The sequence below is a fragment of the Somniosus microcephalus genome, chromosome 5 (assembly GCF_052327205.1).
Source record: "Somniosus microcephalus isolate GS21.2 chromosome 5, FLI_Smic_1.0, whole genome shotgun sequence".
Classification (NCBI taxonomy): Eukaryota; Metazoa; Chordata; class Chondrichthyes; order Squaliformes; family Somniosidae; genus Somniosus; species Somniosus microcephalus.
The window spans coordinates 244,844,967-244,871,873 of NC_140991.1; the positions used below are offsets into that span (position 1 = coordinate 244,844,967).

General features: G+C 46.8%; 1 protein-coding gene across 7 annotated transcripts in view; it reads right to left on the minus strand.

Annotated features, from left to right (window-relative positions):
* Positions 1-26,907, minus strand: part of mak (male germ cell-associated kinase) — a 374,380-nt gene that overhangs the window by 127,774 nt on the left and 219,699 nt on the right. For all 7 annotated transcript variants that reach the window (XM_085988792.1, XM_085988791.1, XM_085988790.1 and 4 more), the window contains one exon: positions 13,547-13,734. In XM_085988792.1, coding sequence (XP_085844918.1) covers positions 13,547-13,734 — 188 coding nt within the window. The remainder of the gene's footprint in view (positions 1-13,546; positions 13,735-26,907) is intronic.

Below are 26,907 nucleotides of genomic sequence, written 5' to 3' on the forward strand. Positions count from 1 at the left end.
TATTCCGCCCCATGCACACCGGTTAGCACTAACTGTAACTAAGGCGCTCTGGAGGCTGCCTTTCTCTTTGGGGGCAACGCCTAGTCTCAGGAGCAGGCTTTGGTTGGCTCTCCCGTGACCCTGCAGGCGTGGCTTCCTCCCTCGATGGCACAAGAGTGGATGGTGCCACCGTCTCAGGGTCGGGCGACCAGTCCCTGCTGGAGCCCCCAGCCCCCCTTGATCCTCTGTTTCTTGGGTTACCTGTGGCGACTATCTTGGCAGTAACTGGTCTACATGCCCTCTCCATGTTCGATCGTCTCCGGTGCGGACTTGGTATGAAACGGGGCCCATCTTTTGAATGACCATAGCCAGGACCCACCGCTCCGGGGTGGTGTAGTTACGCTCGAGGACTTTGCCCCCCACCACAAAGTGTCGTTCTTTGGACCTCTGAGCTCGTCTGCTGACTTGATCCTGCTGATTGGCGTGCACCACTGCTTCTGTGGACGTTGGCCTCAGCTGGTCAAGGCGTGTCCATAGCTGCCTTCCTATGAGTAGGTAAGCAGGAGATGCTCCAGTCGTAGCATGAGGCGTGTTTCGGTATTTCAGCAAGAAAGCATTCAGGCGCTGCTTTAGAGGAGCATCACTTCTTGCCGCTTTCAACGCGCGTTTCAGCATTCTGACAAATCTCTCCGCCAATCCATTCGTGGATGGATGATAAGGCGCGGAGAACATGTGCTGGATTCCATTGCTCTTGAGGAACTCCTCCATCTCCTGGGATGTGAACTGTGTTCCATTGTCGGTTACGATCTGCTCCGGCAGACCAAATCGCCCGAACATCTCTCTGAGTCTCGATGGTTTTCTCCGTAGTGGTAGAGGACATTACTGCAACCTCCGGCCATTTGGAATGGGAGTCCACCGCGACCAGGAACATTGCTCCTTCCACTGGTCCCGCGAAGTCCAGATGGATCCGTTGCCACGGTGTCGCCGGCCATTCCCATGGATGCAGTGGCGCTGCTCTTGGCGTATCCCTGGTTGTCTCGCATGATGGGCATGATTTCACTTCAACTTCAATTTCATGATCCAGACCGGGCCACCAGAAGTAGCTTCGTGCCAGCTCCTTCATCCGGACAATACCACAATGTCCTGAGTGCAGCTCGTTGAGGACATGTTTCTGCAGCTTTGGTGGTATGATCACTTGCATGCCCCAAAGGAGGCATCTTGACGTGACAGACAACTCCTTCCCTCTTGACAGGTAAGGTAGGAGCTCAGGTGGTGTGTCTGACACCCATGATCCGTCTCCTCGCATCACCCGATCCAGCATCTTGGATAGCGTAGGGTCCACTCTGGTCTCTTTCTTGACCTGCCGGGCCATGACAGGGGCATTGCTCACCATGTCAAAGTAGAAAATCTTCTGCTCACAGCCTTCAGAGGGCACAGGCAGCGGAAGTCTTGACAATCCGTCTGCATTGCCATGTGCTGCTGACCTCCGGTATTTGATGTTGTAATTGTGAGCGCTTAACATCAGCGCCCAGTGCTGCATCCTGCACGCTGCCAGGGAGGGTATTCCTGTGTGTGGACCAAAGATCTGTCAGCAAGGTGAATTTCCTTCCGAAGAAGTAGTGATGGAACTTTTTGATTCCAAAGATGATGCCCAAAGCCTCTTTTTCGATCTGCGGGTATTTCACCTCCGCCTTGCTCAGGGACCTTGACGCGAATGCAATCGGCTTCTCTTCGCCTGAGGGAAAGATGTGGGACACGACCACGCCGACGCCATAAGGCAACGCGTCACAGGCCAGCTGAATCTGCAACGACGGGTCAAAGTGCGTCAACACTCTGGGGTCAGTCAAAGCTGCTTTGACTTTCTTGAATGCAGCTTCGCATTCCTTCGTCCACGCCCAGGCCTTGCCCTGACACAGCAACTCATGTAATGGCTTCAACAGTGATGCCAGCTGTGGAATAAACTTTCCGTAATAGTTCAGGAGACCTAAGAATGACCACAGCTGACCGACATTTGTAGGTGCAGGAGCGTCGGCAATGGCTTTCACTTTCAACGGTGCTGTGTGTAGGCCGTCCGCGTCGATGACATGGCCTAGGTGCTCCACTGATGGCTTGAAAAATTTGCATTTGTCCTTGCGAACGCGTAAGCCATATTCTTCAAGTCTTCCCAGTGTCTTCGTCAGGTTCTGCAGATGCTCGTTGTCGTCCTTTCCTGTGACAAGGATATCGTCGAGATAACATTGTACCCCTGGAATGCCGCTTAAGATCTGGTCCATAGCCCGCTGAAACAATGCTGGTGCTGACGTTATACCAAAGGGTAGGCGGCAGTACCTGTAGAGGCCCTTGTGGGTGGTGATGGTGAGGTACTTCTGTGAGTCCTCTTCTACATGCATCTGCAAGTAGGCTTGGCATAGATCAATCTTGCTAAACTTCTGACCGCCTGCTAGACCCGCAAAAAGATCTTCAATGATGGGGAGGGGGTACTGTTCAGCTGAGAGCACAGGATTCACTGTTACTTTGAAATCTCCACATAAGCGAACCGCGCCGTCACTCTTCATCACTGGTACCACGGGCGTGGCCCACTCACTGTGCGAAACCGGCACCAGGACCCCTATCTTGACCAGATGCTCCAGGTCAGCCTCCACCTTTGGTCTGAGGGCGTAGGGAACGTTCCTGGCCTACAGGAATCGTGGCTGGCTGTCAGGCTTCACCTTGAGTTTGACCGTAATCCCCTTCATACTCCCCAATTCTCCGTCAAAGACAGCCGCATGCTTTGTCAACAATGCCGCTAGCCCCGCCTCTTCGACTGACACCGCATTCACTTTTTTCCAATCCAGATTAATTTTCTCCAACCATGGCCTGCCCATCAGGGATGGATAGTCACCCTTGATCACGTAAACTGGCAGCATCACGGTTTGTCCATTAAGCTCTACCTTGACCTCTGTCTTAGCCAGCATTGGGACTGTTTCCCCAGTGTAGGTCTTTAAGATGAGCTTGGGCGGCATCAGTGATAGGTGGTTCAGTTTTTCTTTGAATAGCTTCTCTGAAATCATGGAGACAGCGGCCCCCGTATCCAGCTCCATTTTGACCAGTATTCCCTCTAGTAGTGGAGTGACTCCATAGCCTGATGAGCCTCCATTCACCGTTAACACTTGGAGATTCAGCTCCCCATCAGAGTCTGTGTCACTGTCTTCCTGTTCTTGTTTCACCATGTGTAGGTTTTTCTTTTTAGAACGCCAGTTGGATGTGTTTCCTTGTTTGTTTTTGTGTGTCTCTGCGTAGGATTGTTTGCTTTGCCCTTTACACACACGTTCAATGTGTCCTTTCTTTTCACATTTCCGACAGGTCAGGTCTTTACACCAGCAGTCAGATGGCTGATGACCTGACCTTCCACATCTGTAACACATTCTGATGCCCCTTGCATGCTTATCCGGTGTAGCTGCTATCCTGTGCACTCTTGTTGCAGCCCCCAACAGCTGTGCATCTTTAGCTGCTAACTCCATAGACACAGTGAGCTCCACTGTTGATTTAAGCGTCAGTTTGTCAGTCATGAGCAAGTGCTTCTGTGTTGCTTCACATCTTAATCCACACACAAACCTATCATGGACAGTGTCATTTAGAGTTTCACCAAACTCACAATGCTCAGTTAGCTTCTTTAGCACTGCAACATATTCGGTTATGGACTCACCCTCCCCTTGGTTTCGTTTGTGAAACCTGAACCTCTCGGCAATCAGCAGCGGCTTGGGTGCGAAATGTGTTTCCAAAACTTCCACAATCTGATCATATGTCTTAGCGCCGGGCTTATCCGGGTGCAGCAAACTCCGTAACAAGCCAAATGTTTTTGCTCCAATCACACTGAGGAACGTCGCCACTTTCACATCATCTTTAATGCCATTTGCAGTCATGAAAAATCCGAAACGCTCTGTATAAGCAGTCCATTGCTCCGCCGTTTCATCAAATGGTCCAAACGCTTCGGTTAGCATAGCCATTTTGTTATCTTTTTTTTCTTTACAGTCCTTTTCCTCCACTTTTTTATTTTATTTTTACAGTCCTTTTCCTCCACTTCGTTTCACTGTATCGTTACTCTCCCCCTTCTTATTTGTGTAACACACGAACCGCCACCTTTACGAGGCGATTGCATCAGCACTAAACTGCAGGCGCGCCATTAAGAAAAGACAGGAACTTCTTACTTTAATCATCGCCGATTCCAGTGCAAAGTGATGCGCAAGTCCATCGTCCTCGTCGCCAGTTTTGTTGTGTCTCAAGGGGTTTTATACCCTTACCTATATAACAATTAAGAAGGACTCCGGGGTGGAGAGTTTAGTTTATGGCCATTTTATTTACAATGTGCTTCTTCACTCAATGCACTGCATTTCCCATAGTGCATTGCAAATCACCACTACGGTATCCCATGTGGGACAATTCTAATACACATTCAAAATACACATTAGTGAATCAAGATAACATTTTAACCAATCTATCCCGCATACAGTTGAAGTACATGCACTATCTAATACCGCACAATTAAAGGAGTCCGTGACTAATACATTCATCACAGGGTTAAAACTCCTTGTGACCAGCATAATCTGTTCCTATTCAGCATCATTATCTTCATCCTCTTCCTCAGAACTACTTTTTCACGTGCCATTTCAAAGACTTTACATCTTCGCTCTGGGCAATTTGCCGCACAATGATACTTAGAGTTACATCTAAAGCATCTATTGACTATTCCTAGAATTAATTTGCCCATTAATACTATCCCAATTTCATCTTCTGTCAATATTGGATTTTCTATATGTGCTTTCCTCACCATTCTGTCTATTTTTAATTCTTGCGTTTGCATCACCATCCTGTCTGTCTTTAATCATTGACGCCTGCGTCCAGTATCTGGAATATTTCTAAACCTGGTAACCATTGAATCTTCTATTCTTTCTGTCACAGCGGAATGCCTCATTTGTTCCATGAAGGTTGAAGGGAATGACAGTTTCCCCAGGAATTTTTTAAAGCAGCAGACATCTGCTCCAAAAGAGTATCCTTTCCTTTTTTTAAAATTTGTTTATGGGATGTGGGCGTCGCTGGCAAGGCCAGCATTTATTGCCCATCCCTAATTGCCCTTGAGAAGGTGGTGGTGAGCCACCTACTTGAACCGCTGCAGTACTCCCACAGTGCTGTTAGGTAGGGAGTTCCAGGATTTTGACCCAGCGATGATGAAAGATCAGCGATATACTTCTAAGTCAGGATGGTGTGTGACTTGAAAGGGAACTTGGAGGTAGTGGTGTTCCCATGCACCTGCTGCCCTTGACCTCCTAGGTGGAAGAGGTCGTGGGTTTGGGGGGTGCTACCGAAGAAGCCTTGGCGAGCTGCTGCAGTGCATCTTGTAGATGGTACACACTGCAGCAAAAGTACACCAGTGGTGGAGGGAGTGAATGTTTAAGGTGGTAGATGGGGTGCCAATCAAGTGGGCTGCTTCGTCCTGGATGGTGTCGAGCTTCTTGAGTGTTGTTGGAGCTGCACTCATCCAGGCAAGTGGAGAGTATTCCATCACACTCTGTACTTGTGCCTTGTAGATTGTAGAAAGGCTTTGGGGAGTCAGGAGGTGAGACACTCGCCGCAGAATACCTAGCCTCTGACCTGCTCTTGTTGCCACAGTATTTATGTGGTTGGTCCAGTTAAATTTCTGGTCAATGGTAACCCCCAGGATGTTGATGGTGGGGGATTCGGCGATGGTAATGCCGTTGAATGTCAAGGGGCGGTGGTTAGACTGTCACTTGTTGGAGATAGTCAACCTATATTGCAATCTATATTAATGACTTGGATGAAGGGACTGAGTATAATGTAGCCAAATTTGCTGATGATACAAAGATAGGTGGGAAAGCAAAGAATCACCTAAGGAATATAGGTAGGCTAAGTGAGTGGGCAAAAATCTGGCAGATGGAGTTTAATCTGGGAAAATACGAGGTTATCCACTTTGGTAGGAAAAATAAAAAAGTGTAGCGGTTCGTGTACATCGCCACTAAATAATCGAGTTTGACTTCGACGAACTATAAATAAGTTGTTTATTTACAGGAACAGACTAATTACATCAGGTAAGATGGCAGGTAAGATGGCTGACTGTAGGAACACCGTGGTACAGGTCTTGTCCCAGCGGGGACTCGAGGACTGAGTTCGCAGTCCTGTGGAGAGCGTGATGATGCCATCGCGTTTGTGTTGTGACGTCATCACGTTGTTCGCGTTTCCCGCGCTTAGGGTGTCACGTGATGCGTGTCGTTGCGTCGCTGGCCGTTGCTTGCCGGTGCTTGCCGCGGGAGCAACGGCCCCAAAAGGTAAGTTAAACATACAGTAAGGTAAGTTAAAGGGAATTATGTGTCTTTATGTAAGGTACAACCAGTGGTGCCGCCACAAAAGCATATTATTATTTAAATGGAGGGAGATTACAAAATGCTGAAGTACAGAGGGATCTGGGGGTCCTTGTACATGAATCACAAAGTTAGCATGCAGGTACAGCAAGTAATTAGGAAGGCAAATGGAATGTTGGCCTTTATTACAAAGGTAATGGAATATAAAAGTAGGGAAGTCCTGTTACAACTGTAACTGTTGGTGAGACCACAACTGGAGTAGTGTACAGTTTAGGTCTCCTTATTTAAGGAAGGGTATACTTGCATTGGAGGCAGTTCAGAGAAGGTTCACGAGGTGGATTCCAGAGATGAAGGGGTTGTCTTATGAAGAAAAGGTTGAGCAGGTTAGGCCTATACTCATTGGAGTTTAGAAGAATGAGAGGGGATCTTATTGAAACATATAAGATTCTAAAGGGGCTTGACAGGGTAGATGCAGAGAGGATGTTTCCCCTCGTGGGGGAAATCTAGAACTAGGGGGCATAATTTCAGAATAAGGGGACACCCTTTTAAATTGGAAATGAGGGGAATTTCTTCTGTTAGAGGGTCGTGAGAGCTGTGGAGGCTGGGTCATTGAATATATTTAAGGTGGAGATAAACAGATTTTTGAATGGTAAGGAAGTCAAGGGTTATGGGGAGTGGGCAGTGAAGTGGAATTGAGGCCAAGATCAGATCAGCCATGATCTTATTGAATGGCGGGGTAGGCTCTAGCAGCCAGATGACCTATTCCTGCGTCTTATGTTCTTATAGTCATTGCCTGGCACTTCTGTGGCGCGAATGTTACCTGCCACTTATCAGCCCAAGCCTGAACATCATCCAGGTCTTGTTGCATGTGGGCATGGACAGCTTCATTATCTGAGGAGTTGTGAATGGCACTGAACACTGTGCAGTCATCAGTGAACATCCCCATTTCTGACCTTATGTTGGAGGGAAGGTCATTGATGAAGCAGCTGAAGATGATTGGGCCTAGGACACTGCCCTGAGGAACTCCTGCAACGATGTCCTGGGGCTGTGATGATTGACCTTCAACCACCATAGCCATCTTCCTTTGTGCTAGTTATGACTCCAGTGAGTGGAGAATTTCCCCCCCGATTCCCATTGACTTTAGTTTTACTAGGACTCCTTCATACCACACTCGGTCAAATGCTGCCTTGATGTCAAGGGCAGTCACTCTCACCTCACCTCTGGAATTCAGCTCCTTTGTCCATATTTGGACCAAGGCTGTAATGAGGTCGGGAGCCGAGTGGTCTTGGCAGAACCCAAACTGGGCATCAGTGAGCAGGTTATTGGTGAGTAAGTGCTGCTTGATAACACTGACGATGTCAACTTCCATCACTTTGCTGATGATTGAGAGTAGACTGATGGGGGGGTAATTGGCTGGGTTGGATTTGTCCTGGTTTTTGGGGACAGGACATACCTGGGCAATTTTCCACATTGTTGGATAGATGTCAGTATTGTAGTTGTACTGGAACAGCTTGGCTAGAGGCGGCTAGTTCTGGAGCACAAGTCTTCAGCACGATAGCTGGGATGTAGTCAGGGCCCATAGCCTTTGCTGTATTCAGTGTGCTCAGCCGTTTCTTGCTATCACATGGAGTGAATCGAATTGGTTGAAGACTGGCTTCTGTGATGGTGGAGAGGAGGCCGATATGGATGATCCACTCGGCACTTCTGGCTGAAGATGTTTGCAAACGCTTCAGCCTTGTCTTTTGCACTCACGTGCTGGGCTCCACCATCATTGAGTTTGGGGATATTCATGGAGCCTCCTCCTCCCGTTAGTTGTTCAATGGTCCATCACCATTCACGACTGGATGTGGCAGGACTGCAGAGCTTTGATCTGATCCGTTGATTGTGGGAGTCGCTTAGCCCTGTCTATAGCATGCTGCTTCTGTTTTTAGCATGCATGTAGTCCTGTGTTGCAACTTCCCCAGGTTGGCACCTCATTTTTAAGTACGCCTGGTGCTGCTCCTGGCATGTTCTTCTACACTCCTTATTGAACCAGGGTTGCTCCCTTGGCTTAATGGTAATAGTAGAATGAGGGATATGCCGGGCCAGGAGGTTACAGATTGTGTGGTGGAATATAATTCTGCTGCTGCTGATGGCCCACAGCGCCTCATGGATGCCCAGTTTTGAGCTGCTAGTTCGGTTCTGATTCTATCCCATGTAGTACCATGGTAGTGCCACACAACACGATGGAGGGAGTCCTCAGTGTGAAGACGGGACTTTGTCTCCTCAATGACTGTGCAGTGGTTACTGCTACCAATACTGTCATGGACAGATGCCTCTGCGACAGGTAGATTGGTGAAGATGAGGTCAAGTAGGTTTTTCCCCTCGTGTTGGTTCTCTCACCACCTGTCGCAGGCCCAGACTGGCAGTTATGTCCTTCAGGACTCGGCCAGCTCGGTCAGTAGTGGTGCTACCGAGTCGCTCTTTGGCTGGGGGATTTCAATGTCCATCACCGAGTACATTCTGTGCCCTTGCTACTCTCAGTACTTCTTCCAAGTGGTGGTCAACATGGAGGAGTACTGATTCATCAGCTGAGAGAGGGCGGTAGGTGGTAATCAGCAGGAGGTTTCCTTGCCCATACTTGACCTGAAGCCATGAGACTTCATGAGGTCCAGAGTCAATGTTCAGGACTCCCAGGGCCACTCCTTCCAGACTGTATACCACAGTGCCGCCACCCCTGGTGGGTCTGTCCTGCCCGTGAGACAGGACATACCCAGGGATGGTGATGGAGGAGTTTGGGACATTGGCTGAAAGGTATGATTCTGTGAGTATGGTTGTGTCAGGCTGTTGCTTGACTAGGCTGTGGGACAGCTTTCCCAATTTTGGCACAAGTTCCCAGATGTTGGTGAGGAGGGTTGACTGGGCTGGGTGTGCCTTTACCATGTCCGTAGTCGATGCCGAGGTCAATGCCGGGTAGTCCGTCCGGTTTCATTATGATTTTGTTTTGTAGCGGTTTGTTACAACTGAGTGGCTTGCTGGGCCATTTCAGAGGGCAGTTAAGAGTCAACCACATTGCTGTGGGTCTGGAGTCACATATAGGCCAGGCCAGGCCAGGTAAGGACGGCAGATTTCCTTCCCTAAAAAGATTAGTGAACCAGATGGGTTTTTACGACAATCCGATAGTTTCATGGTTACCATTACTGATACTAGCTTTTTTTTAAATTCCAGATTTATTTAATTAACTGAATTTAAATTCCCCAGCTGCCATGGTGTGATTTGAGCTCACATCTCTGGATCATTAGTCCAGGCCTCTGGATTACAAGCACAGTGACATTACCACTACGCTACTGTTCTGAGAAATGGATGCCAGTTAGGACCAGTTGCTCGTCCATAGGAGATACCTTTGCACAATCTAGTAATTTAAATGCTAGTGCCAATCCAGGGATTCCCAAATTAAAAAAATTGTACAAAAGGTTGACAAAGTTTAAGTCCATGATTTAACCTTCCATTGAAGAACTGCCCATTTTCCAAAATCTATCAAATTCTGACCAGACCTCATGGGCATTTAACAGGTCATCTTTATTGTAGATTTTATTCTCGGAAGCATCCGGGAAGGCGCTGAACACCTCGAGTCTCTTCGCCGGCAGCAAGCGGAAGCCAAGCGCAGGCAGCGCAAGGAGCGCACGTCAACCCAAGCACCCCACCCACCCGCCCCTTCAACCACCGTCTGCCCCACCTGTGACAGAGACTGTAGGTCCGGCATTGGACTCATCAGTCACCTGCGGACACATTTTTAATGTGGAAGCAAGTCATCCTCGGTTCCGAGGGACTGCCTAAGAAGAAGAGATTTTATTCAGGAATTCTATTAGACATTCAAAATCATTATCTAACTGATCTGGATCCATCTCGAAAATACCTTACTTCTGATTTTACTTCGTCATGAAGCGACGACGCCAATGCCATGCCTTGTTTTCTCTTTGGTAGAGCAGTAACCTGTGTCCACATATCAACATCATTCTTCGACTGGTCATACGGTTCAAACACCAAGGCCATCGGAGGGTAATTGTACCTCGATGATTTAAACTTGCTTTCTGCCATTTTCCATAATGGCCACAAGGCTTTCAAGTTTTATGCCCCCCCAAAAATTCTAGTTTCCAACCTCCACCTTTAGGCAACCATTCTCTGCTACAATGTGGAAGTCAGATAGCAAGGCGGTGAAGGACAGAACACCAAGAGCCTAGTCTTTAGTTACTTAGCAGCCTTTATTTAGAGAGACCCACATTACATACTGTGCACCCTCAAGATCAGCTTACAACCCTTTCCCGGCCTACTCCCATATATATGAGCTTCAGAGAGAATACTCCCACCTGAATACAATTAACACACAATTAAATAATTAACAGAGTCTGTACCTGAACTATCTCCTCTTTGAAGGCCTCCCATTGCTTATTTACTGTTTCACCTGCCAATCTTTCATTCCAATCCACCTGGGCCAGATCCCTTTCCAACTTACTGAAATTAGTGCTCCTCTAGTTGAGTATTTTCACCTATGATTTTTCCATGTCCTTTTCTGTAACCACTCTAAACCTAATGAAATTGTGATCACTGTTTCCCAAATGCTCCCCCACTGAAACATGCTCCACTTGCCCCACATCATAGCCCAGAACTACATCTGCTTCCTTCCTCATTGGGCTGGAAACATACTGATCAAGAAAGTTCTCTTGTACACATTTCAGGAATTCCTCCCCCTCTTTGCTCAATACAGTGCTATTTTCCCAGCCTATATTAAGATAATTGAAGCTCCCATTATTACTACTCTAAAGTTCTTGCATCTTTCTACAATTTGTCTGCAAATTTGTTCCTCTATCTCCTTCCCACTATTTGGTGATCTATAGTATACACCTAGCAGCGTAATAGCTCCTCTATTGTTCCTTGATTCTAACAAAATAGATTCTGTCTTTGAACTTTCAAGTATATCATCCCTTTCTAGTGCTGTAACAGTATTTCTGATCAATACTACCACCCACTCCTTTATTTTCCTTACCTATCGTTCCTGAATACTTTGTAGCCAAGAATATTAAGTGCCCATCCCTCCCCTGTTTGAGCCAGGTCACTGTGATTGCCACTGTATCAGAATCCCAGGTGGCTACTGGTGCCGGCAGCTCACCAACCTTATTTACCATGCTCCGTGCATTTATGCATATGCATTCCAAACCCATCATAGTGTGCCTTGCATTCCCCCCCCCATCTGATCTCTCCTATTTCTGAACTACTCTTTATTCTAATGTTGTTTGTCTATCCCAGTCCCCATTGCACCTTGCATCTACTCTCTAATCAGCCTATCCTGTCCTATCAGCTTACTCTCAATCATCAGCAAGTGATGGAAGGAGTCATCAACAATGCTATCAAGCGGCAGTTACTCACCAATGCTCAGTTTGGGTTCCGCCAGGACCACTCAACTCCAGACCTCATTCCATCCTTTGTCCAAACATGGACAAAGGAGTGGAATTCTGGAGGTGAGGTGAGAGTGATTGTCCTGGATATCAAGGCAGCATTTGGCCGGGTGTGGCACCAAGGAGTCTTAGTAAAACTGAAGTTAATGGGGATCAGGTGGAAAATTCCCCAGTGACTGGAGTCATAACTAGCAGAAAAGAAGATGGTTATGGTTGTTGGAGGCCAATCATCACAGCCCCAGGACATTGCTGCAGGAGTTCCTTCGGGTCGTGTCCTAGGCCCAACCATCTTCAGCTGCTTCATCAATGACCTTCCCTCCATCATAAACTCAGAAGTGGGGCTGTTCGCTTATGATTGCAGTGTTCAGCTCCAATCGCAATTCCTCAGATAATGAAGCAGTCTATGCCTGCATGTAACAAGACCTGGACAACATTCAGGCTTGGGCTGGTAAATGGCAGGTAACATTCATGCCACACAATGGCCATCTCCAACAAGAGAGAGTCTAGCCACTTCCCCATGACATTCAACGAGATTACCATTACCAAATCCCCCACCATCAACATCCTCGGGGGGGGGGGGGGGGTCACCATTGACCAGAAACTTAACTGGTCCATCCGCATAAATACTGTGGCTACAAGAGCAGGTCAGAGGCTGGGTATTCTGTGGCAAGTGACTCACCTCCTGACTCCCCAAAGCCTTTCCACCTTCTACAAGGCACAAGTCAGGAGTGTGATGGAATACTCTCCAGTAGTCTGGATGGGTGTAGCTGTAACAACACTACTGGTGCACCATGACTGCAGTGCATTATCTCCAGGATGCACTGCAGCAACTCGTCAAGGTTTATCTAACAGCACCTCCCAAACCCGTGACATCCACTACCTAGAAGGGCAAGGTGCATGGGAACACCATCACCTCCAAATTCCCATCAAGTCACAGACCATCACAACTTGGACATATGCCTCCTTCTGTGCTGCAATTTTTACAATTCTGTGATGATCTGACAGTAAGATGAAACGGCTAGATTTTAGATACAAAAGTAATAGTAATTGTCATGCTGGTAATGCCACCACAATTCTGTGAAATACTCTGAAGACCTATCCATTTAAGAGGTTTCACAAAGTAGGTCTCTGGATCAGGAGCTATCTCATCTGCATTAGAAGTGGCTGGCACCACAATCCTGCAAAAAGGCCTTCAGATGACTGAAGGAAGTTCTGAATGGCTACATCCTGGTACAAAGCAGAGAAGGAATGGTGATTTCTCACTACATTGGTGAGTAGACTGACTAGGGAACCAATTTGTTCTAATTGTGCCCAGTTAATTATAGAATATTAAACAGTCTCATTGTCAATGTGCACCTGAGTGGGTATATTCCTATTAACCCCCATAAAGAGCTTTGTGGTTCAAAACCAAATAAAACACTTTAATAATATTAGAGCTCAACTGCTAGTCAACTCAAATATAGTAGCCCAATCGTGAGTTTTGAACCTGAATCCGCAATTTAAAATGTTCCCAATGATTTAATTTTAATTTTAAAATATGTAGATGCTGGGTTTCAGGTCCAGATATATCTCTTTACCAGAACTACATGATCCTTAAAATTAATGACACCTTGTCATATAACATTATCACTATTTATAAAAATCAGTGTCCATCATTGCCTTAAAATAAAGTTATAGTGGAACATTAAACATGGCCTCTTTTTCTACGCTGTTGTGACATGTTTTAGAAAATAAGCCTGCCAATCTCTCAAAATGAAAAAAAGGATATATTAACTAACATACCTTTGAAGAGAATCGTCATTGGATTGCTCCTTCATTGTTAGCATACTGGGCTTTTTTGAGTATGACACTCCAAAGTCAGAATTATCAAAATCATTCCAACTGTCCATAGTTCTCAGTGCAGTTTGACCCCAGCGCCGTCTGCCACTTTTGAAACCCATAGCATTATTTTCACTTCCTCTTGCTGGTTTCTGCATTTCATTTTTTTGGAAGGAAAAAAAAAGTAAATTACTTTCACTACTTGCAAGAGAAAAAAAAAGTTATTTTTAATACTTACAAGCACCTAATCACTGCTTCCACCTCGTAACATTAGCTAATAAGTCATTTTGTTCAGCTGAGAGGGAAAAAAGGAAATAATGTTGGTAGCCACTCCTGTGCTAGTTTATAGGCAATTTTTCAGCAACTCAAGATCCAAAACAAGCAGCATTCACAGAATCACAGAAACCCCACAGTGCAGATAGAGGCCATTTCGGCCCATCGAGCCTGCACCGACACATATCCCACCCGATCCCCGTAACCCCTACACCAACACATATCCCACCCTATCCCCGTAACCCCACGTATTTAATCCCCCTAACACTAAGGGTCAATTTATCATAGCCAATCAACCTAACCCGCACATCTTTGGACTGTGGGAGGAAACCGGAGCACCCGGAGGAAACCCACGCAAACACAGGGAGAATGTGCAAACTCCACACAGACAGTCACCCGAGGCCGGATTCGAACCCGGGTCCCTGGCGCTGTGAGGCAACAGTGCTAACCCCTAGTTGCCAATGGAGAGAATCAACATGGACATTAAGGTCCTGAAATTCAGTGAAGTGCCACTCTTGTCCAGGAAAAAGCTTTACTCTCTTTTGATCACTCCCTTTGGTGTGGCCCTCATCCTTGCTCCCTCAAGACCAAGAGGCACCGACTTGAACGTATCTGGCGCACAACTGGCTTAGCCATCCATCAACAGATCTAGCTAGACCACATCAACAACAACTTGTATTTTTATAGCGCCTTTAATGTAGTAAAACATCCCAGGGCGCTTCACAGGAACGTTAGCAAACAAAATTTGACACCGAGCCACATAAGGAGATATTAGGACAGATTGGTCAAAGAGGTAGGTTTTAAGGAGCATCTTAAAAGAGGAAAGAGAGGTAGAGAGGTGGAGAGGTTTAGCCAGAGCTTAGGGAACTATCAGCCCTTACTCACCTATACCAAAACCACTCACTATACTGGGATCACCCTGGAATAAAGATAACCCCCGGCTTCTTTTCTCCACTACTAACCATGTCCTTAAACCTCTCTTTACTTTACCTTCTGCCCTCACCTCCACCAACAAGGGCAAGGAACAGTAAGACCATCTGTTCAGCTACCTCTGCTGCTCACCAAGCCCAACTTCCCCCAAGGTACCCCCAGCCCTATCCTTGAATCCACATCTTTCTCCAGTTTCTTTCATGCTTTCTCCGAGCTCATCCTGTCCATGAGGCCCACCTCCCAATCTCTTTACCCCATTCCCACTAAACTGCTGACCACCTAACATCCTTTCCTGACCCCCATGCTCACTGACATTGTAAATGGTTCCCTCTCCTCAGGTACTGTCCCTCTCCCTCCTCAAAAAACCCACCCTTGCCCCCTCTGACACTGCAAACTACCACCCCATCTCCAACCTTCCTTTCCTTGAATGTGTTGTCACCTCCCAAATCCATGCCCATCTTTCCTGCAACTCTATCTTTGAATCTATCCAATATGGATTCCAACCCTGCCAAGGCAGCCATCCCAGAAACAGCAATCTGCAGCGAGGCACCCATATGGCTCCTGCAGCTCGTTGCCGTCATCTTAAAATGGCTTAGGCACCACTGGGTGGTTGGAGTGTTTGTTCGACCAACATCACACCCCTTTTGAGCGCAACTTGGCAATTTCCCCCAAAGAGCATGTTTAGTTCTATGCATTAGCACAGATATATTAAGGAGAAAGACACATTAAGTTTATACTGTAGTCTAGTTTCCAGTTGGACTCCACCTGCATGCATATACTTACACGTGCAGATCTCCAGTCCTGGCTGGCATTGAGAGATTACGGGTGGGACCATCTGCAGTTTTTATTATATCCAAGACAAAAAATGCAAGCTTATAAAATACACTGGTGTTATCGTCTATGTAGTGTATGCACCCTCTCTGTTCCAGACTCAGATCAAAATCCAACTCTGAAATCATATTGCCACTTAGTTACACCTGAAGATAATGGTCCAGTAATTCCGGTCCCAACGCGTGAGTACGGACGGTGTACTCACGCGTGGGCCCGTTGGAAGTGCCGGATTTCAGCATGCACAGCGCATGCGCGGAAAACCGGCATTTCCTCTCCATCGAACCAAGGGGTTAAGAGGTCCAATGCATGCGCGCAGGACTCTGCGCGCACGCGTTGAACTTCCTTCGTTTTGACAGGTTTGCGCGTGTGCAAGGGCCTGAACTTTTTAGAAATGAAAAAAGGAGGCGTAAGGAGTGGATTCTTGAAGGTAAGTGGTCTATTATTTAAAATTATTACATTTTTTCCACAGCTTCATTGTTTTTAAGGACTTTACAGTAAGGTAAGTTTATTTTTAGACCCGATTTCGTAAAAAATTATTTTTTTCAAAAATTTTATTAATTGTTTTAAATAGTTTTTTTAAAGTTATTTATAGTTTATTTAATTATTGGGATGTTTTTTAAAATTTTAATTAAAGTTAAACTAGTCTTTTGGGTGCCCGTACTTTTCATGAGTTTGACAGTCTTTACTATCAAACTCATGAATGAGTTTCCCCTCCCCTGATTGGCTGCAGAGTGCTCACCTGATCCCAGCTGGCACATCGCACTAACTACACCGCTGGATCAGGTAAGCACATCGCGGCGACATCTGAACCGGGCCAGTGACAGGAAATGCAAGCAGGCCCGGGCGTCAGATGTCAGCGCGCAGGGTGAGTGCAGATCGGGGGCTTGCACGCGCGGCAAGCTCCCGATCCTAATTTCAGGGCCATAATCATTTAGTGTTCCATTTTTGATTCCTATGAGCTGTATAAAAAGAAATGGTAATTCTCTAATCATTCTCAAATTCTGAAGCTATTTTAGGAAGAAACTTCAGGGAGGATAGTACCTCATGTCACATGATTAACCAATGGTTGCTGTCTGCCAACTCTTCTGGCTGAAACCAATACAACAAGGCATTCTATTTGCGAGAGTTTTAATGTATAAGAATACAGTACATGGTTCAAGGAAGTATACCTTAAGAATACTCCAGAACTGATACAGTTTCACATCATATAGGTTATCTGTACACAATCTAGCAAATCTCTTCTGCTTTGCACTAGATCTTCATTAGTAAAAGGTTTCCAGGATTCATTAAGGGACAGAACTGAGGCTAAAAGACCCCTAGTTACTTTTCCCCAGCTAATACGCAGTTTGCAGTACACTTCTGTGACAACGCGTTGTGAAGGCGGCTTCCCATCAGTAGTATAAAGTTCAAATGACAGGATGAAAACTTTCACTCTTGACATCTATAAGTAAGTTTGGACAATTTCAACAGAGTCCCTTGTTGAGAGGGCAGGCAACAGAAAGCGCCATAATTCAGTAGTAAATTAGTCAGCGAGAAACCTTATAAGGATGGCTGGTCTGCACTAGGAAATAGGAAAAAAATACTGATACAATAAAGGGCATTTGAGATAGTGGTTTAGTCCAGGTTTATTACCCAGTCAGGTTGTGCCTGATCCATACCACATATGAGACAACTTAATGCGGAAAATAGCTACCAAAAAATGCGCAGCCAGTTTCCCCAGCTCTGACATCCGCAAGATATAAAAATTCAAGGGCCAGATTGAGATCAATAATCAGATTTGACCAGAAACTTAACTGGAAAGCCACATAAATACTGTAGCAACAAGAGCAGGTCAGAGGTTGGGTATTCTGCGGCATCTCGCCTCCTGACTCGAAAGCCTTTCCACCATCTACAAGGCACAAATCAGGAGTGCGATGGAATACTCTCCACTTGCCTGGATGAGTGCAGCTCCAACAACACTCAAGAAGCTCGACACCATTGGCACACCATCCGCCACCTTAAACATTCACTCCCTCCACCAGCAGCGTACCGTGGCTGCAGTGTGTACCACCTACAAGATGTATTGCAGTAACTCACCAAGGCTTCTTCGGCAGCACCTCCCAAACCCGCGACCTCTACCACCTAGAAGGACAAGGGCAGCAGGCGCATGGGAACACCACAACCTCCAAGTTCCCCTCCAAGTCACACTCTATCTTGACTTGGAAGTATATCGCCGTTCCTTCATCGTCGCTGGGTCAAAATCCTGGAACTCCCTCCCTAACAGCATCTAACACACGGACTGCAGTGGTTCAAGAAGATGGTTCACCAACACCATCTCAAGGCCATCTAGGGATAGGAAATAAATGCTGGCCTTTAATAATCAAAGCGAGAGAGACACCTTGCCTTCTTCAAATTCCTGATTAGAATCAGAGACCTAAATATCTTCCAGATGACAGAACATAAAACATCCCAAGTATCTGATGGGCAATGGTAGGAGTGCATTGGAAGATGAAGGGTGGCCATGAAAAACAAATTTAAGTAGTTGGCCAATTAATTATGTAATGGTGGTATTAATGGAGGAGGTGGCATCTGCAGACTTACAGGTCGTCTGGAGAGAGACAGAATGACATAGAAGACCAAAATCCCATTTTGCTGCTCCTCTACCAGATATGTTTACATGTTAGCCCTCTATGACATCATTCATAGGCATGGACTCAGTTTCCTATTATGCTCATTACACTCAGTTCTATCTGTCCACCATGACGTTAGACTTCACATCCACCTTGCTATTATCAGATGGTCAACTAGCCAGGGATGGTATGGAACTTCCACCAATTAAACATTTGGAAGATCAAAACCATCTTATTTAAGCTCACGCCAAAAACTTGATTCCCCTCCCTCACTGCTCGCTCAGGCTGAATTAGATCAATCTTGGTGTCCTGGTACATCCTAAGCTGAGTTTCAAACCCTATATCATCAATATTGCTGACTTACACTTCTGTAATATTGACAACATCCACTCCTACCTCAAACCCATCGCCACAGAAACATCCATACTTGTGTTATCTTCAGACTCAACTACTCTAATAACCTCGGTCCATCAACCACCACTCTACTGAAACTCCAGTTAGTCCGAAACTCCGCAACATACATCCTGTCCGCACTAAGTCCTGCTAACCTATCACCCCAACATTATTGACTCTCAGTCCCGCAACATATCAAATTCCAAGTCCTTATCCAAACTTTCAAATCACTCCACGACCTTGCCCATTCTAAGTCTGTAACCTCCTCCAGCCCTACGTCCCAGCCCGTACCTTTTGCTACTTCAACTGTGGACCCTCCCTCTGCTCAACCATTGTTGGTACAGCCTTCAGCCTTTCCCTATCATTAAGAGCCTCCTCAAAACCTTATTAACCTTGCTTTTGGCCCTCTGTCCTACTAATGCTTGGTGATCATTCCTCTTCTGTGAAGAGCCTTGGGGCATTTTACACATTATAGATGCTATACAAATGAAAGTTGTTGCTGTTGACTGAACGGAATTAGACTGGGAAGAGAAAACAACTAGTACAATAAGGAGACAAGATGGTGAAGGAAGAAACAGAAATTAAAAGGTTGATTTTCCAAAATAATAATGTGGAGGCACCAGTTAAAGCAATAATAAAATATTCAAATTACATAGGTGGTACAGCAGAGAAACAGGCCATTTGGCCCAACCAGTCCATGCCGGCAGTAACCTGTGTCGCTACCTTTAGTGACTTGTGTATTTGTACTCTGAGATCCCTTTGCTCCTTTACCCCATTTAGATTTTTATTTTCCAAGTAATGCATGGCCGCCTCATTTTTCTTACCAAAATGTAATACCTCACATTTAACTGTGTTGAAATTCATTTGCCAATTATATGCCCACTCTGCAAGTTTATTAATGTCTTCTTGAAATTTGTTGCAGTCCTCTTCAGTATTAGGTTACATCTGTTCTGAACAGATGGTGGGTGGAGAAAGCGCAGGAGATCCAGCAGCTAGCCGACAACCACGACGTGCGTGGATTCTTTAGCGCAGTTAAGACCATCTACGGCCCAAGCACCCAAGGCCCTTCCCCACTGCGGGCCAAGAACGGAGAGGTACTCATCAAGGACAGAGAGGCAGTCAGTGCCCGCTGGAAGGAGCACTTCGAAGATCTCCTTAACCACGACTCTGTCTTCGACATGAGTGTCCTCAACTCTATCCCACAGCATGCTACCTGCCACCATCTCAGCACAACCCCAGCCCGGCATGAGGTTGAAAAGGCCATCCGACAACTGAAGAACAACAAGGCCTCAGGAGCAGATGGAATCCCCGCCGTGGCACTAAAGCATGGTGGAGAAGCACTACTGGCACGAATTCATGAACTCATTTCTCTTATCTGGAAGGAGAGCATGCCAGGGGATCTCAGAGACGCCGTAATTGTGACCATCTTCAAGAAAGGTGACAAGTCCGATTGCGGTAATTACAGAGGAGTGTCCCTGCTGTCTGCCACAGGGAAAGTCATCGCAAGAATCCTCCTCAATCACCTTCTCCCAGTGGCCAAAGAGCTCCTCCCAGAGTCGCAATGCGGATTCTGCCCACTAAGGGGCACAATGGACATGATCTTCACCGCACGTCAATTACAAGAGAAATGCAGGGAACAGCACCAACCGCTGTACATGGCCTTCTTTGATCTCACAAAGGCCTTCGACACTGTCAGCCGTGAGGGATTATGGAGTGTCCTCCTCAAATTCGGCTGCCCTCAAAAGTTTGTCACTATCCACTGCCTGCTTCACGACAACATGCAAGCCATGATTCTGACCAACGGTTCAACCACAGACCCAATTCACATACGAACCGGGGTCAAGCAAGGCTGTGTCACCACACCAATGCTCTTCTCGATCTTCCTTGCTGCAATGCTCCATCTCACCCTCAGTAAGCTCCCCACTGGAGTGGAGCTAATTTACAGAACAAATGGGAAACTGTTCGACTTCTGTCGCCTCCAGTCCAGATCCAAGGTCATCCCATCCTTTGTCGTCGAATTACAGTATGCAGACGACGCTTGCATCTGCGCTCACTCGGAGGTCAAACTCCAAACCATCGTCAACACCTTCACCGAAGCATGGGCCTTACACTAAACATCCGTAAGAGAAAGGTCCTCTACCAACCTGCCCCCGCCACACAGTACTGCCCCCCGATTATCAAAATCCACAACAACGTGGACCACTTTCCATACCTCGGGAGCCTACTGTCAACAAGGGCAGACGTCGACGACGAAGTCCAACACCGCCTTCAGTGTGCCAGTGCAGCCTTCGGTTGCCTGAGGAAGAGAGTGTTTGAAGACCAAGACCTCAAACCCGGCACTAAGCTCATGGTCTACAGAGCAGAAGTGATACCCGCCCTGCTGTATGCCTCAGAGACATGGACCATGTACAGCAGGCACCTCAAAGCACTGGAGAGGTACCACCAACGCTGCCTCCGCAAGATCCTGCAACTCCATTGGCAGGATAGGCGCACCAACATCAGTGTTCTTGCTCAGGCCAACAACCCCAGCATTGAAGCTTTGACCACGCTTGATCAGCTCCGATGGACGGGTCACATTGTCCGCATGCCCGATACGAGATTCCCAAAACAAGCGCTCTACTTGGAGCTCCGGCACGGCAAGAGAGCCCCAGGTGGGCAGAGGAAATGCTTCAAGGACACCCTCAAAGCCTCCTTGAAAAAGTGTAACATCCCCACCGACACCTGGGAATCCCTGGCCCAAGACCGCACAAAGTGGAGGAGAATCATCCGGGAAGGCGCCAAACACCTCGAGTCTTTTCGCTGGAAGCAAGCGGAAGCCAAGCGTAGGCAGCGCAAGGAGCGCACGTCAACCCAAGCACCCCACCCACCCGCCCCTTCAACCACCGTCTGCCCCACCTGTGACAGAGACTGTAGGTTCCGCATTGGACTAATCAGTCACCTGCAAACTCATTTTTAATGTGGAAGCAAGTCATCCTCGGTTCCGAGGGACTGCCTAAGAAGAATTAGGTTACAGCACAGATGGAGGCCATTCAGCCTGTTGAGCCCGTGCCGGCTCTCTGTAAGAGCATTTCAGCTAGTCCCACTTCTCCGCTTTTACCCCGTAGCCCTGCAATTTTTTTCCCTTCAGGTACTTATCCCTTTTGAAAGCCACGATTGAATCTGCCTCCACCACCCTTTCAGGCAGAGTTGCGTAAAAAAGTTTTACCTCCTGTTGCCTTTGGTTCTTCTACCAATCACCTTAAATCTGTGTCCTCTGGTTCTCGACCCTTCCACCAATGGGAACAGTTTCTCTTTATCTACTCTGTCTAGACCCATCATGATTTTGAACATCTCTATCAAATCTCCTCTCAACCTTCTCTGCTCTAAGGAGAACAACCCCAGCTTCTCCAGTCTATCCGCGTAACTGAAGTCCCTCAGCCCTGGAACCATTCTTGTAAGTATTTTCTGCACCCTCTCAAAGGCCTTCACATCCTTCCTAAAGTGCGGTGCCCAGAATTGGACACAATACTCCAGTTGAGGCCAAACCAGTGTTTTATAAAGTTTCATCATAACTTTCTTGCTTTTGTATTCTGCCTAAGAAAGCCCAGGATCCCATATGCTTTTTTAACCTCTTTCTCAATCTGCCCTACCACCGTCAACATTTGTGCACATGTAGCCCCAAGGTCTCTGTTCCTGTTCCCCCTTTAGAATTGTACCCTTTAGTTTATATTGCCTCTCCTCGTTCTTCCTACCAAATTGTATCACTTCGCATTTTCTGCGTTAAATTTCATCTGTCACGTGTCCGCCCATTCCACCAGCCTATGTCCTCTTGAAGTCTATCACTATCCTCCTCACTGTTCACTATACATCTAAGTTTTGTGTCATCTGCAAATTTTGAAATTGTGCCCTGTACACCCAAGTCCAAGTCATTAATATATATCAAGAAAAGCAGTGGCCCTAGTACAGACCCCTGGGGAACACCACAGTATACCTTCCTCCAGTCCGAAAAACAACCGTTCACCACTACTCTCTGTTTCTTGTCACTTAGCCAATTTCATATCCATGCTGCCACTGCCCCTTTTATTCCATGGGCTGCAACTTTGCTGGCAAGCCTATTATGTGGCATTTTATCAAACACCTTTTGGAAGTTCATGTACACCACATCAACCACATTGCCCTCATCAACCCTCTCTGTTATCTCATCAAACATCTCAATCAAATGAGTTAAACACAATTTGTCTTTATCAAATCCGTGCTGGTTTTCCTTAATTAATCCACACTTGACTGTTAATTTTGACCTGGATTGTCATTTCTAAAAGTTTCCCTACCACTGCGGTTAAACTGACTGGCCTGGAGTTGCTGGGTTTATCCTTAACCCTTTTTTGAACAAGGGTGTAACATTTGCAGTTCTCCAGTCCTCTGGCATCTCACCCGGGTATCTAAGGAGGATTGGAAGATAAAGGCCAGTACCTCTGCAATTTCCACCTTTACTTCTCTCAGCATCCTAGGATGCATCCCGTCCAGTCCTGGTGACTTATCTACTTTAAGTACAGCCAGCCTTTCTAGTACCTCCTCTTTATCAATTTTTATTCCATCCCAGTATTTCAACTCCCTCCTCTTTCACGATGATTTTGGCAGCATCATCTTCCTTGGTAAAGACAGATGCAAAGTAATCATTTAGTACCTCAGTCATGCCCTCTGCCTCCATGTGTAGGTCTCCTTTTTGGTCCCTAATCAGCCCCACCCCTCCTCTTACTACCCGTTTACTATTTATATGCTGATAGAAGACTTTTGGGTTCCCTTTTATATTAGCTGCCAGTCTATTCTCATATGCTCTCTTTGCCCCTCTTATTTTCTTTTTCACTTCCCTGCTAAACTTTCTATATTCAGCCTGGTTCTCACTTGTATTTGCAACCTGACATCTGCCATACGCCCCTTTTTCTGCTTCATCTTACTCTCTACCTCTTTCGTCATTCAGGTAGCTCTGGATTTGGTTGCCTTACCTGTCCCCCTCGTGGGAATGTACCTCGAATGTACCCGAACCATCTCCTCTTTAAAAGCAGCACATTGTTCAATTACAGTTTTGCCTGCCAATCTTTGATTCCAGTTTACCTGGGCTAGATCCGTTCTCAACTCACTGAAATTGACTCTACTCCAATTAAGTATTTTTACTCTAGATTGCTCTTTGTCCTTTTCCATAGCTAATCTAAACCTTATGATACTATGATCACTGTTCCCTAAATGTTCCCCTACTTACACTTGCTCCACTTGACCCACCTCATTTCCCAGAACCAGATCTAGCAATGTCTCCTTCCTCATTGGGCCTGAAACGTACTGATCAAGAAAGTTCTCCTGAACAGACTTTAGAATTCTTCCCCCTCTGTGCCCTTCACACTATTACTATCCCAGTCTATATTAGGATAATTGAAGTCCCCCATTATCACTACTCTATGGGCGCGATCTTGCCAGCCCTGGAGAGGCAGGTATGGAGGCGGGACTGCCGGGAAAATGGCAGAATCTGGGTGCGGGTGCCCAACCCGCCTCCTCCATGCCATCTTGCCAGGAGGCAGGTAGCCGACCTGCGCTGGGTCCCGTCTCCTTGGAGGCGGAAAGGGGATTACAGCCACTTAACTGCCTGTTAACTGGGATAAGAGGATTATCTCCATTTTGCCCACACAAGTGCGGGCTTCCCGAAGGCTCCGAACCCCACCAGGGTCAGCGAGGCAAGTACTGGGTCTGCGGGGGTCGGGGGGGGGTGCAAAAGTGCGCTGTGAAGGTGATGGGTGTAAGTGTGGAGAGGTGAGTGTGTGAGGTAAGTGGAAAGTGTTACAAAAAGTTTACTTACCTTTGTTTCTTCCTGCAGGCTTCACAGAGCCGTCAAACGATGACAATTCATCTGTCAAAAATATTTGACAGATGAAACGTCATTCCTTGATGTTCTCTGTAACCGGCTTTCCCTTAATTGGTCTGCTAAACCTGCTGGGCGGGCTTAACAAGGTCAATCAAGGGACAATAGCGTGGGTTGGCCAGAAGTTGATGGAGGCGGGTCTGAACCCTGACAAGTGGGAATCCCGCCTCCAAAAGCTCCCCATTGGCAAAATCCAGCCCTATAGTTCTTACACCTCTCTGCAATTTTCCTGCAAATTTGCTCCTCTATATCCTTCTCACTAGTTGGTGGCCTATATAATACACCTAGTAGTGTAATGGCACCTCTATTGTTTCTTAACTCTAACCAAATAGATTCTGTCCTTGACCCCTCCAGGACATCCTCTCTCTTCAGCACTGTAATATTCACCTTAATCAATACTGCCACCCAACCTCCTTTCTTTCTTTCCCTATCTTTCCTGAATACCTTATATCCTTCTTTGAGCCAGGTCTCCGTTATCACCACGACATCATATTCCCATGTGGCTATTTGCGCCTGCAGCTTATTTATCACGCTTCGTGCGTTTACACACGTGCACTGTAAACCTATCTTAGGCCTTCTTGTATTCTCTTAGTCTGACCCCACCTAATACCGTACTATTTCTTACTCTAGTGTTGTCTGTCTCTCCCAATCCTTTGTGCACCTTTTTTCTCCTTTCTAATGCTACATCCTGATGCCCATCCCCCTACCAAATTAGTTTAAACCCTCCCCAACAGCACTAGCATACACCCCCGCAAGGATATTGGTCCTGGCTCTGTTGAGGTGCCTGTACAGGGCCTGCCTCCCCCAGAACTGGTCCCAATGTAACAGTATTGACTATTCCCCCCATCCCACCAATTTGGTGTCAGCCACAAATCTAGAAATTGTGTTTCTGATTCCAAAGTCCAAATCATTAATATAAATTGTGAACAACAGTGGTCCCAGCACTAATCCTTGTGGGATCCCACTTTCCACCTTCTGCCACTCTAAATAGCTACGCCGTACCCCTACTCTCTGCTTTCAGTCTTGTAGCCAGCTAACTATCCATTCTGCAACTTGACCCGACTCCACATGCTCCGAGCTTAGTCTATTATGTGGCAGCTTATCAAAGGCCTTTTGGAAATCTAGATAAATTACATCTACTGCACTAGATTGTTGCAGGACCCTTTTCTGATATTGGGCTGTCCCAGCGGCTGACTCATCGCGTGATAAACCCGCCCAGCAACTCGTGGCACTAACAGGCAGGTAGCCTTATCCACTACTTACAGGTTAGTTCCTGCTTTATTATTTCAGGCTGCTGGTGATCTTTTTGGCTGCCTTCATAACTGTTTGATTGTAGCCATGGGTGATCTGGTAGGGCTGTCTTTGGTGCTGGATGACAAGGGGGAGCAGCAAGGAAGACAGAGCTGCAGCAAGAGGGAGCAGGAGGAGGGCATTGTGCGGGAGGCCATTTCCACTGCAGGCATTCAGGGACAACTTCACATATATGGGCATCACTGAGGAGCAATGTGTGAGGAACCTGCACTTCACAAAGGAAAATAATGCCACCTGCTGCAGCCACAATTCGAGCCTTGCACCAGGGCATGGACAGCACTACCTGTAGCTGTCAAGGTTACAGTGGCCCTTAGCTTTTATGCCACAGTCTCCTTTCAGGCTGCAGCAGGTGACATCAGTGATATCTCAGAGTTTGCAGTTCACCGTTGCATGAGTGAGATCACCGAGGCTCTCTACACCAGGAGGAACAGATACATCTCCTACCCCATGGACAGAGTGAAGCAGGCGAGTGGGCACTTGGCTTCACTCACACTGTAGGCTTCTCCGAGGTGCAAGGTGTCATAGACTGCACCAACATTGCCTTGCATGCTCCCCATAACCAGACTTTTATCAACTGAAAGGGTTTCCATTCTCTCAACGTCCAGCTCGTTTGCGACCACAGGTAGTGCATCATGCAGGCCTGTGCCCAGTTTTCTGGCAGCAGTCATGACTCACTTATCCTGCGCTAGTCCTCCAAGCTGCCTTTATTCCATCCATTCAGTCAGGATACAGGCTGGCTATTGGACGACAAGGGTTATCCTCTCCAGACATGGCTCATGACTCCTGTCAGAAACCCAGGCACAGCTGCAGAGCTCGCCTACAAGAAGAGCCATGCTAGCACCAGAAACTTCAACGTGCTAACACTTCCGCTGCCTAGACCATTGAGGAGGAGCTTTGTGGTACAGCCCTGAGTGGCAGATTTGTGTTTGTTTGCTGCATGCTCCATAACATTGTCATTACGAGGGATCATCCCCTACCACCACCTGGGCAGCTACAAGTACAACAGGAAGAGGAGCATGAAGAGGAGAAAGAGCAGGAATGGCATCAACCACCAGTTCACCAGCTGCCAGAGCTCTCAGAGAACAGCTAAT